This window comes from Hyaena hyaena, unplaced genomic scaffold (genome assembly GCF_003009895.1).
Source record: "Hyaena hyaena isolate Hyena2069 unplaced genomic scaffold, ASM300989v1 scaffold_429, whole genome shotgun sequence".
NCBI lineage: Eukaryota > Metazoa > Chordata > Mammalia > Carnivora > Hyaenidae > Hyaena > Hyaena hyaena.
This window is the reverse complement of record NW_024081060.1, coordinates 282,641-295,490: the sequence shown is the minus strand read 5'-3', so window position 1 is coordinate 295,490 and position 12,850 is coordinate 282,641. Positions and strand designations below refer to the sequence as shown.

Here is a 12,850-nt window from a genome sequence, read left to right as displayed (position 1 = left end):
CCCTCTTTCCCTTCCCTGCTTGCTTTCTCTACTTCAAACATAAATAAAAACATGAAAAAAATTATTGTCAAAGAAAAAGCAAACAAAGAGATGTTACATAGCAAATTTATAAAAGGGTTCAGTCATCTTCCTGGATTTCATGGTATGTGGTATTTGTCAGCTTTTAAAATTTATAATTTGTTATTTCTTTTATCATTCTTTGAAAAATTTTTAATGTTTATTTATTTTTGAGAGAGAGAGACAGACAGACAGACCACAAGTGGTGGAGGGCAGAGAAACAGGAGACACAGAAACCAAAGGAGGCTCCAGGCTCTGAGCTGTCAGCACGGAGCCCAATGACCTGAGCCAAAGTTGGATGCTCAACCGGCTGAAACACCCAGGTGCCCCTCTTTTATCATTCTAAATAAAGATTCACTTTGTCTCAATGTTTTACTTTTATTTTAAAATTTCTTTTCTTCAGAAGTACTCTCCCTCCCTGATTGTATGAGCTACAGGCCTCATACAAACTGGGTCTGGCCCTGGCTGGGGTTGACCATCTATCTATTGAGGATTCAGTGTACAGTTGCCAGATTTGGCAAATGAAAATACAAACTGAGGGCTGATGGGGGTGGAGGGGAGGGAGGTGATGGGCATGAAGGAGAGCATTTGTGGGGATGAGCACTGGGAAACCAACTTGACAATAAACTATTAAAAAAAAAAAGAAAATACAGTAAAATACAGTTAACTATCAGTTTCAGATGGAAAAGCACCAAAATGCGTTTATCTGAAATTCAAAGTTAACTTGGCATCTGGTATCCATCCAGTGGGAATATGAAAGAAAGAGGAGTCAACCAGGGTGGGGGTAGGCAGGGTGAAGGAGAGAAGGGGGCAGAGGGAAAGGAAGAGGGGAGAGACTTCACACAGGATGTCACCCCAGAGTTAAGTCTTGAAAGCTGGATAGCATTTGCAAAGCAGAAAAGCAAGAGGAGTGCTTCCTAGGTGAAAAGAAGCAGTGAGCTGTCCGGGGCTCTCAAGATTGGAAAAGTGGACAAGGTCTGGATTGTGATGGTTCTAAAGTTCTATGGAGAGAGGCTTACCCTTTATCCTGGTAGCCCCCGGAAGGCATGATGGGAGTTGTAGTCTGAGCAGCACCAAGACTGGGTTTGCATTTTAGAAAATCTGGCTGCCTAGGAGAGGATGGGTTGCTGGGAATGAGACCAGGTCAGACCAGGTCAGTGATCTAGGAAAGGATGGGGAGGCAATGCTCGGACGCTTTCCACTACCCATCCTTGGCTTCTCTTCCCCAGTCTCTATAGGGGTTGTTTCATGCCATTTGACCCATAGAATCCATTGGCATAAGGTGCCAAACAGCACCTGAGGCTCTAGATCAGACTTGACTGAGAGCCCTGTGGGTGAAAAAGAAGAAGGCATGGCCAGATGTTTGTAACATAGGTAACCAAGTTGTCCTTCCTTCCCCCACGAGGCAGGATCAGCCAGTTCAAATTTCCTTAGGTCATGGACTTCCTGGGAGGAGGCAAGTCAGGACAGCTTAGCTTGGGAGAGTTACATCACCTCCCCTGCTAAACAGGCTTGAGGTTCCCCATAGCTTTGTGTTCCGTTCCACTCCACTTGATCCTAAAATGAGAGGGCAGTATGCGGTTAGAAACGGCAATAAGCTAGAAGTCAAGAGATGGAGGTTTGAGAACAGGGTGCCACTTCTTCAGCATGTGGCTGGCTCATGCCTCCATCTGTTCATTGTTATAATGGGAATGCTGAAATGGATGCTCTCTGCTATTGTTTCTGACTCTCCTTTCTAAATCCCAAATGAAGGAGAAACTTTTTAGGTTTAAAGTCCCCATGAACTGAAATATGTATCCTTTTATGCTTTATTTTAAAAGCTATATACAAATTCCAAATGTATCCTTACAATCCAAATGTATTTATCTACACATTTAAACATTGATATTCTTTCTGTTTTTAAGTTCTTATTTACTTCCTAGATGGCATATCTATTCGTCAATATCAACATTTTTTTCTTTGGCAGATCATTTCTCTATCATTCTTTCTAGTGTTGTACAGTCCTCACAATGATATGTACAAAATTATTCATACAGACCTAAAGGATTTTGTCCAGATCACTCAGTAGGGCCACACTACTCAACACCATGGAGCTTCATTCCCATAAAAGGCAATGGGCATGGTGCCTTCTGGAGTTGTGCAATGCCTAGCTCATTTTTTGTCTGAGCTCTAGGACTTAGCATTTAGAGGAGTGGGCTGGCTGCACTCTTTTATGGAGAGTAAACTGCTGTTGCACGACCACGGATGGTTCATGAAGTTGGAGTGGATGGGAAGGGGGATTGGAAGGCATAAGAGAGCTGTGTCTAGTATATGTCAAACTCAGAACATTCTCCATTCTGGCTCAAAAGTCTTCCTTCACATGCTTTCTGCTTCCCCATGTACCAAATAGAAAATGGAGCTCTGGTATTCCAATGGTGAATCAACCGATTCTAGAAGACCCAATTCTAACCCTAGACATAGCTCTAAATTTACCAATCAAACCCATGATTTGACTGCTGTCTTGGAAGGGATACTATTCCATCTCAATCTATATCCTTACTTTATATATTAACTGTTAGGCAGAAAGGCTTAGATTGGAGGAAAATCATTTCTCACTGTCCCTCCTCATTCCCAATTTAGGGGTTCAAAAAGGGACTGTAAAATTAAAAAAACAAAGTTATCGTTTTTTAATCTCCTATTATGTACCAGGCCTTTTGTTGAGGGCTTATATTTAATCATTTAATCTACACACCCTGCCCACATGGTGACTATTCAGTAGGCACAATTAGCACCATCTTGCCTTCGGTCTGACACCCACAAGGAGGCTGAGGCAGGCAGCCTAAGCCAGGCGGCCCTGCAGAGAGATATCCTAGCAGCTAGGATACACTGTGTGCTGGAGGGGAGCTATAAACACATAACATAGTTTTCCTTTCATAGTTTCCTGATAGGACATCTCTGCCCTGAAATGAAGGCTGGCTCAGGACATACAGTCTGAGCACAAGGGGATGAAGACAGGGTAGGAGCCAGCACGGACAGTTTTGCAATCAGAAGGTGGAGTCACCATCTGTGAGCTATGAGCCAGGCAGCTCAGGCCGTGCTGGGAAAACAGCACCCACTTTCCTGTTCCCTCCTTCTGTGGGGAAGCAGGGATGGGTGGGGGGCAGAAGCTCAAAAGAGCTTCATTCTCCCTGTCAGAAGGAACAGAGAGACACCTATTAACTCCTAACGAAGATGTCTTGTCCTTTCCCAGGTACCTGGCACACAGCATCAGAACAAATAATATTTATTGAGTACTTACTATGGATCAAGTCCATTAGCTCATTCAAATCCTCATAGTTTGTGTTACCTATTTTACTGAGCTTCAGAAAAGTCTTAACTGGCTTGTCTCATGCCCAACAGAGAAGAGGGAAAGTCAGGATTAAATCTAGAGCCACACCGTGGCCACAACGATCCACTGCTTCTTACAACATATATTATTTCATTAAGTCCAAGATGCTGGACAACACAGTTTTTAGCCCCTGGAGCTCCTTTCCCTTGCACTTAACCCCATAAAAAGTCCCCAGGCTTCCCTGCCCCTCTTTCTTCTCTGCCAATGACTTTCTTTTCTGCCAGTGATCTGCCCATCACTCCCCAGTCTGCTACCCGCAAGATCTGCTCCAGCCCATTGTCCAAGGGGCCCAGTGGGCAATTGCACCCCATCCTAGAACTGCCTCATTCGGTAGAAACAAGTTCTACTTAGTCTGTGATTTCATGTTTGGGAAGGGAGCTTTTTATATCCTATCTTTCCCTCACCATCACCTCAAACCCTGGTCCTTGGAGAAGTCATGGTATAGGGTTTGTATACACAAAGTGATTTCGACGGAGGGTCTTCTCTTCCAAGAGCTCTAAGCTCAGTTCTTGACTCTGCCACTGGCTGCTCAGCCCCTCTACTTCCTAGTCTCATTTTCTTTCCCTGCATGAATCAAGATGAAGTGGCTTTCCAAGGGAAATGATAAAGAGGAAAGAGACGATGTCCAAATACATGGTTGCATAAAAGAATGCATGGAGAGCATGTAGTTAGTGCCTGGTACAAAGAGGTGCTCCACAGCTGTATGAAGCAGTGTGCCAGGGCACCTGCAGAGTCTCCTGGGACTGGCTGCTGTCAGGGTGTGGCCATCAGGAGAGAACTTTCCTGAGTTTGCCCACAGGGCACAGTTGGTGGCATGCCACAGCAATCGGGAAAGTGACCTCACTTGGATTTTTCTGAATGGACACAGAATTGCAAGAAATTCTCATTTGCATGGAGATGGGGAGTTCATTCTTCCTAGAAGCTGCATGTCAAGACCCAGAAGAAAGAGGCATTTCTTAATAATGATTAATCAGCTATATCTCAAAGAAGCAAGAAAAGAAAACAATTAAGGAAATGAGATGCTAAGGAAACAAGGAAAAAAAACAATTCCCCAAAGGTGGACCCACCCAGTAAACCTTGACAGCATTTCCTCTTATCCACCTGCATAAAAGTGGCCGTCCCTTCCCAACCGGCAAAGAGCGCCGAGGGAGAAGACACAGGAGCAGCCTGGGAGCACCTAGTGAGAGGTAAGGCTCACACAGGGCTTCGCTGGAGGGTTTGAGCCATGCGGCCCTAGCCCTCATCTCTCACTGCTGCAGAGATGTGACCTCTTGTCATTGTGTATGGCCTGTGATGTCCTAGGCCTTGGAACTTTGTAGGATGCGGAGGGGTACTCCATAGAGAGGATGAACCTTCTAGTACGTTGTTCTCAATAAGAAAAGATGGAGCATGGGGAAGAAGGAAGGAAAGGGGGAGGGAAACTAATATTTACTTTTTGTTCTAGGAGCTTGTGCTGGGCACTTGATATCTATCTTTTTTTAAGGCTTTGCAGTATTAAATGGCTCTTTAAATGTAAGGAGAATCGCTGTTCGGCGGGAGCCGATCAGAAAGGTGGTCCTGTCTGTCTGGTGAGAAGGGATCTGCTGGGATGCCCAGCTGAGCCCCCGGCCGAATGGTACTGTAAGTGGGATGGGGTGGTGGTGAGGGCAGCCGGCTCGAGGCCAGCCAATGCTTGTCTTCCAGTCCTGGCTCTGCAACCTGCTGGCCGCCCACCTTGGGCAGGTTTCTTCAGTTCTCTGTCTCAGTTTCCTCTTGAATAGAATTGGGGCAGAAAACAACCCACCTCACAGGGTGGTTGTGAGCATTAGATTATTATGGAAAATGCTTGGCACAATGCCCAACACACATGGCCTGTACGATAAACAGTAGATGTTACTATTATCTGAGTCGGCCGAGATGTCTCCGATTGCCTAACCTAGCTAAGGGGAGCATCTTTCTCCCCTTCACAATGGGGTTCAGGCATGGGGTGATCTGAAAATGTTCCCCTGCTTCTGAGAGGTGTCTTGTCAGGAGAAAAACTGTGTTCTCTTCCTACTCACGTGACTTTCCAGAAGCATCCTAGTTGCCTTGAGAGGCATTAGAGCTGTGGGGGACTCTACAGTCTTCTATTTTCCTGTTTTGCCAGAAAGAGATTGGAAAAAGAGGAATTAGGGCCTTTAGTATGATGCCTGCCACTGGCTGAGGCCTCATTCTATACCTGTGCGCTCACCGGGAATGACTGACATAGAGTTAAGAAGACATGAGGCAAAATGATTTTCTAAACAGGATTTGCTGTGTCTTTCTAGAGCCTGAGAATCCCAAGGAAGACTGGGGAGGGGTGGTGGGGAGCGGGGGCTGCCGAGGCTCACACTCACACACACGTGCTTTAAAGCGGTCACAACAGGAGCCAGGGTGAGGAGTTGGGTGGGGGGGTTCCTCAGCCCCCCCAGCTGGCTTCCTATCTCCTATGCTGCCACATGCCACATTCACACTGGCACACACGTGGCTCCAAGAGAAAGTGCTGAGCAGGCACCACTGAGGACACTGGGCAGAGCTCTGGTCTAGTCACACGCAACGTCCTAAGACTTCTCTTTAAGGCTAAGTCCTGGGCTAGTGCTGGGGAAAGACCATGAAAGAGAATCAACGAGCTGTGCAATTACATCGTGTGCCCTTTTCTCAATGTGTCTGGGTGACACCGTGAAAGCGGTTTAATGGACAAGGCAGAGAGCAGGATGGAGGCAGGGAGGGTGATGGAATGAGCAAAGATGGCAAGTCCGAGTCTGGCCCTGCCTAGGACTAGCTTAGTTGCAAACATGTCCCTCACAGCCCCGGCTCAGTGGGCTCAGTGGGCAAGTCCCCAACTTGCCCTCCTCTCTTGCTTCACAGTGCCTAATGAGTTATTTTCCAGAAGAAGGTGACATCTTCATAGATGACTTCAAACAAATGATTTTAAGCAGATACACATCGAGGGTTTATAACAAAAGGGTGTCGCCTATTTCAGGAGCAAACATTAAAAAAACCAAATGTGCTTTTAGGTTTTTCAGATCTGTTGCCTAATTCCTAGGGCATATTACCAACACTGTTTTTCCTATTTAATTTATTACAAACAATGCTTTTCAACACTGTTGACAAAGTGAGCATGTTGAGTCATAATGGAGTGATACCACACGAATATACCCTCTGGGGCTTGAAAGAGTACTGTAGAGTGCATTCTGGGGTGAAGGTGGGGGCTCAGTCAATTGATTAAAGAAAACCAGAGGAGAAGACACATGACCATGAACACCACAAGGCTGAGGTAGTGTGTCTTGTTTCCTTGGTTGCTGTCTGGACTGCCTCGTGAGGTCCAAAGGGCAGAACTGTCAGGGGTCTCTATTGCTTTCTGCTGTCAGCTCGGCAGCTGACTTCCATCCCTTCCTGCAGGATATGAAGGCACAGTGTGTTTCCCTCCAGCTCATGGCTGCTATACTCTTCTTGTGCTCAGTGCATGCCCGAGGACTTAGGAGATGTCTGGTTTCCATCGACATACGCCATATAGAAGAGAGTTTCCAAGAAATCAAAAAAACCATCGTGAGTAGAGGTTCAGGGTGAAGGTGTGGGCAAGGAGTGTGTCTCCGCATACATCTTCACTTGAAGAACAAGTTCCTTTTCATTATTTTTTGTGTCTCAGGGGGACATGGAATGTTTATTGCTTGTGTCTGCTCTTATGTTTCTTTCCATAGCAAGCTAAAGACACCTTCCAAAATGTCACCATCCTGGCCACGTCGGAGACCCTGCATGGCATTAAGGTATTGGCCCAAATCTGCTTTTTCTTGCATTGTTATTTTTATGGAAAAGTAGCTCCAGGCTGAGAAAGAAATCCCCACCCTGTCTTCCCTTTTCTAATCTCCAGCGTACTCCAAATATTCCGGTTTCTTATTTGCCAGCTGATGCATTAGGGCGCACTTGTGTCTCAGGGACTTGGAAGCCCCTTAGGAAGGATCAAAAAAACACCACTTAACTAGGGAGAGATTGGGGGTAACACACACTCGATTGGGACAGGCTGTCTGTGGCTCGGGGTGATTCTGGAAGGTTTCATGGGGGAGCTGAGGAAATGAGCAGTGGCTTAAAAGCTGAGTTGGCTGTGGGTCAGTGGATAAGGGAGGAAGGAGTCGAGATCAAGGAGACTATGTGTGAGATAATGAATGTGTGTCAGGGAACAGTGAGGCAGCCAGGCTTGTGGTCTGAGGGACATGCAGGTGAATGAGGTGAGTGGGAGAGGATGAGGTGGAGAAATATACACTGGAGTCATTTTACCAAGAACCTTAAGTCAGGCTGAGCATCGACCTTATAATAATACAGACAATGGGGAGTCACTGTAGGTTTCTGGGATGAAGACTGTATGACCACAGACCTTTCACAAAGACAGTCTGGTGATGTTCTTTATAGTGGAGAATGTGAAGCAGGGAGGCCAGTAAGGAGATCAGTCCAATGGTCCAGATGAGAGATATTGAGGGTGTGTTGTAAAACAGTTGACTTATGGGGCACCTAGGTGGCTCAGTTGGTTAAGCGTCTGACTTCAGCTCAGGTCAGATCTCACGGTTTGTGGGTTCGAGCCCCACATTGGGCTCTGTGCTGACAGCTCAGAGCCTGGAGCCTGTTTTGGAATCTGTGTCTCCCTCTCTCTCTGCCCCTCCCCTACTCATGCTCTGTCTCTCTCTGTCTCAAAAATAACTAAACTATAAAAATTAAAAAAAAAAAACAGTTGACTTATGAGGTGAGAATTCACTTTACAGAAGGTGCCATTGGGAAGAGCTTTAAAGATGAGCTCTTCCAGGGACACCTGGGTGGCTCAGTTGGTTAAGTGTCCAGCTCTTGATTTTGGCTCAGGTCATGATCTTGTGGGATCGAGCCCCACCCATGTCCTGCACTGATAGTGCAGAACCTGCTTGGGATTCTCTCTCTCTTCCTTTCTCTCTGCGCCTCCTCTGTTCATGCTCTCTCTACAAAATAAATAAATAAACATTTTTAAAAAATGAGCTCCTCCAGTCCTTGTAAGCATTCTAGAAACATCCAGTTTTTTCAGGTATTTATCTCCCAGAGTAGGAGGGACAGCTGCACTGATTACTCTTTTTATTTTTTCCTTATCTCTGACAGTATTGGACCTGATTTATTTCCTTATCTCTAGGCAGTATTGGACCTGATTTATTTGTAGTAAACAGATGTAGCCACTTAGTAAATACTGTTCGAGCCAACTGTATAAGAGACTCCCTGGATATCTCAGCTGGAAGGGACCCAAAAGGCCCACCTATTCCAAAACCAACATTTTCAAATGAGCAAATTGATAGATAGCTTGGGCAAGAAAAGGACTAGTCAGTGGTTGAGCCAGTGGCTAAACTCCGAGCTCCCTCTGTCTCCAGATTCTCTCTCTTCTCCAGAACTAGAAATCGCTGATGGGGTCTAAGGAAAGGGGTCAATGGAGATGCAGTTCTTTATCATCACGTTTTCTCCCTCTCTCCCTGGTAAAACAAAGGCGTGCAACGTTTTGCCTCTTTGGTTAAGGGAGCTAGCAGGAGAGAAGAAGTGTTTTTGCATTTGCGAGTAGACTTTGTCATCTAGGAAAAGCTGCTGTGGGGCCAAGGAAGCTTTGCCGCTTTAATGTTAATGAAGATGGATGCAGTTCCCCTCTGCACACTTCTCCCTTCTCAGACTGAGCTAAAAATCTTCTGCGGAGCAACTCACCGACTCTCCTCTTCGGGGGCAATGTAAATTGCTAGAAGAAAATCCCGCCTGGCCAGCCGCCTGAGCTGTGTCCTGGGAATTCAACACCATCTCCCCACCCCCACCCCCTTAGGGAGATGCGCACTCTGCCGGCTGTGGACCTGCCCAGATGTATATGCATTTGTGCAGCTGTCCGTGTCCATTCTTGCACATCTTAGCTCCATTTGGATGATCCCTGCAGTTTAAAAAGGACAGATTGGAGTGGTGGGGGAAGCAGAGCAGGATAAACACAATGTCGTTACAATGGAAGGAATATGTGCCCAGCAGACACTTGGTGCTCAGTAGCTATTGGTATTTATATATTTGTATTTGTATATGTGTTGATGGGTGGGAGATGGACCCAAGGAGCAAGCTGAAGCACATCATAAGGAAGTGCTTTTCCAGAAAGCTGCGCAGGCAGGGATCCTTTCGAAAGGCAGATGCCTAATTCCTGGATGGAGTTTAAGCTGAAGTTAGTGATGGCATGTTAGGGATGCTGCAGAGAGAATTCTAGTCTGTGACTGGGCTCCATCACTTGTTACTGTACTTCCTGGCCACTAGAAAGAGGAGGTGAAACGCAATCTCTCCTCAGTGCCTTCATCAAAAGCAGCTTTGATGTGGTAAAAAGAGTTGGACACTCTGAGACCAAAAGGAATTTGAAAAATTTACTTTTAGCTATTTCAATCCTTGATGCCCCCACCCAAAAAAGACTGCTTTGGTTCTAAGACAGCCAGAGAGAGGGCTTCTGGAGCTTTCTCTAATTTGTGTCTGTAGCCCTTAGATGTATGCTGTGTGACCAAGAACCTCCTGGCATTTTACGTGGACAAGGTGTTCAAGGACCATCAGGAGCTGAACCCCCAAATCTTGAGAAAACTCAGCAGCATTGCCAACTCTTTCCTCTACATGCACAGAGCTCTGCAACAATGTGTGAGTTGCCACATCAGGATCTCTGAACATCTGTTTCCCGTCCGCCCCAGGGCATGCTGTGCCCAGCTGGCTCTCTGAAATGGTTCTTGGACAAAAGGAAATTCCCTGCCCTGTCATCCATGGGGGGAACTGTCCAGAATCTCTTCCTCAGGGCTTCCTCCCTCCTGATACCCCATCGGACCTGCTTTCCTCACACATAATCCTCCTGAGGTGACCGCTTACATCAAAGCACTCCTCAAGTGATCTCAGGGTTGGCTTGTGAGAGAGCCATGCCCAGGAGTCCAGGCTTGTCCTAAGCATCTCCCTATCTCTCTAGTTTCTTTGTTTGGGACCCTTTGGGGTTTTCATACCAATTAACCTCTACGTTGTTCCCTCCGATAGTCCCTCCCTACAGGCTGCCTGTAAATTCATTGCGATCTATTAAAAACAAACACCAGAAAGAAAACTAAACCCAAACAAACCCAACAAAAACTTAGACCAGGAGAAATCCGGGTTCTAGCCCCATCCCTGCCAATGATCACCGGAGTGACTTTGTAGAAAATCACCTCTCCTTTCTGTCCCTAAGATTCTAAAATTGTTAGAAGTCATGACCCTGGCTGTACTTACATTATGATTCATTTAATCGATTACTTAATTAACTAATCCAATAAATACTTAGTGCCTCCCTTGCAGGGTGCTGCATTCACAGAGCGGTGACCAAACAGATTTGGCACTTACTTCTCTGGCCCTTCTGGTCGGGCGAGCTGTAAATCCAGGGAAAGAACAAAAGCCCTGGGCCAACACAGGGTGACTCTACAAACAGACCCTCCTCCCCCTTGCTGCTCCAACCTGAGTTTACCCACCTGCCTCACCTTGGGAAGAAGGAGGAATGTCGCCCCTCAGGTGGAAAGAGCGGGCTGGGTAGAAAGGTCCTCTGATGGGTATTTCCTCCCCTTGATCACAGCAGATGCAAAAGCAGTGTCACTGCAGGGAGGAAGCCACCAACATCACCAGAACCATCCTTGACAACTACAGTGAGGTAAGGATGGGGGGGGGGATGTGGAAGACAGAGATGGAAAGTGGGACCCTGAGTGACAGGGCGCCAGCCCTTCAGCCCCCGCTCCACCCAGTCACTCATGGACACAACAAGAGTTTAGTGCCGGTCATCCCAATCCCGTGTGTCAGCAAAGTGTGTTGGTCTTACCCCCTTTGCTGATTTCTGGGCCCCCCTTCTCCATCACACCTCCACCATCTTCTTCTGCCCTCACATATCAGAACTAACCTGTGTTCAATTTTGAGGGAAAGCACACACTACTTCCGATGGGTGTGACACAGAGGGAACACAGATCCCCAGCGAACTGTAAGCTGTGATGTACAGAACATGTCACCTGCTAGGTGTCACTGGGGGAGGCAACTGCCACCAGCATTCTGAAGGTGACAAAGAGCGGTGCTTCTCCCATACATGCAGGTGTAGAATGCACATGTAAGAGAGAGGTAGGGTACCAACTGTGTTATTTACAGCCGTCCTTTGTCAAAATAAAATACAGGTTCTGGCTTAGGAAGTCTTGAACCATGCGGAAGATTCTGCATTTCAACCACACTCCCAAATGATGCCAATGCTTTGAGTCAGAGCAAGGAGGCGGGAGGCTGTGCACAGCCTCCTTGTGGAGAGGCTCTGTAGGATAACATTATAACAATGGCTGGGACTTGAATTGTTCTTACCACAAGCCAGGTATTGTTCCAAGGACAGTACAGGTATCAACACCTGTGTTCCTCATAACGGCGCTATGAGCCATTATTGACATTTGATAAATGAGGAAACGGAGGCACAAACAGGTTTTGTAATTTAACTAATGTAACTACCGCAACCAAGTGGTGGAGGTAGGACTCGATCTCGTGCTCTCTGGCTCTACAGGATATACTTTTGGATCTTACCGTCTCCTTGCAGTCTGCTGGAAAGGGGTGGGATAAGTCAGGAGACCTGAGTCCTAGTTCCAGTTCTGCTAGGGGCTTCAGTGCTTTCATATGTCAGATGCGGACAGCATGCTCCCCCACCCACTGGAGAGCACCGCTGGGGTTGAGACTTCCTTGGGGAGAAGTAAAGCAAGCTGATGAGAAAGGAAAACAAGCAAAAGAACTGGCCAGTAAGGCGTGTGTGTGTGTGTGTGTGTGTGTGTGTGTGTGTTTCTATGAAAAAAAAAAGAAGGCAAAAAATGAAGAGTTTTTAATTTTGTTTATAAGCTGCTGATAGGATGTAAGCATTTGTTTGGGGGAGACAACGTAGGTTGGCTGCTAGAAAAATAATTTGGGGTGTGAATGTTCCGACAATATAATTGATGAATAAAAGGAAAACCTCATGAGGACTGGAACATAGCCTTTGACGATGACAAAGGCTAGAAAAGCAAGTTCTGATGATGATTTTCCTGGTTTCAGCTGGAGGTCAGATCAGCGGCCATTAAGTCTCTGGGAGAACTTGACGTCTTTCTAACCTGGATTGACAAGAATCATCAAGGAACTTCTGCTGCCTGACAACCAACCAGAACCTAACGCCCCAGGGAGAAGCTGCCCCCCCCCCTCCAGGCTTCTTGAGGGGAGGGAGATGGGAAAGTCCCAGTTCTTATGCAGATAAGGGTGATTTTAAAAAGACCTCCCTCAAGCTTTCCGAATTCTCTCCCCTGGGGCTGGGGTATTGCAGGGAAAAATCTAGGTTTGAACAGATCTCAGTTTGCACCTGCAAGGCCCACCTGCTGGGCCCAGACTGCTGATTGCACCTGAAAGTAGCCAAATAGTCTGCTGTCATATTTA

The 12,850-nt window shown here is 46.6% G+C and overlaps 1 protein-coding gene across 1 annotated transcript; it reads left to right on the top strand.

The window, feature by feature from the left end:
- The first annotated feature begins 6,826 nt into the window (after positions 1-6,826).
- On the top strand, positions 6,827-12,583 carry IL19 (interleukin 19). Its single transcript, XM_039252700.1, has 5 exons — positions 6,827-6,970; positions 7,123-7,188; positions 9,914-10,066; positions 11,010-11,084; positions 12,479-12,583. Exons 1-5 carry the CDS (start codon positions 6,827-6,829, stop codon positions 12,572-12,574), a joined length of 534 nt encoding a protein of 177 aa, XP_039108631.1. The 3' UTR covers positions 12,575-12,583.
- Positions 12,584-12,850: the final 267 nt, after the last annotated feature.

Excerpts from the sequence above, each read along its gene's own strand:
- IL19 (XM_039252700.1), top strand. The coding sequence starts at position 6,827 with ATGAAGGCACAGTGTGTTTCCCTCCAGCTCATGGCTGCTATACTCTTC. Across the intron at positions 6,971-7,122 it reads AAGAAATCAAAAAAACCATC|CAAGCTAAAGACACCTTCCA; the intron begins GTGAGTAGAGGT and ends TTCTTTCCATAG. Across the intron at positions 10,067-11,009 it reads ACAGAGCTCTGCAACAATGT|CAGATGCAAAAGCAGTGTCA; the intron begins GTGAGTTGCCAC and ends CCTTGATCACAG.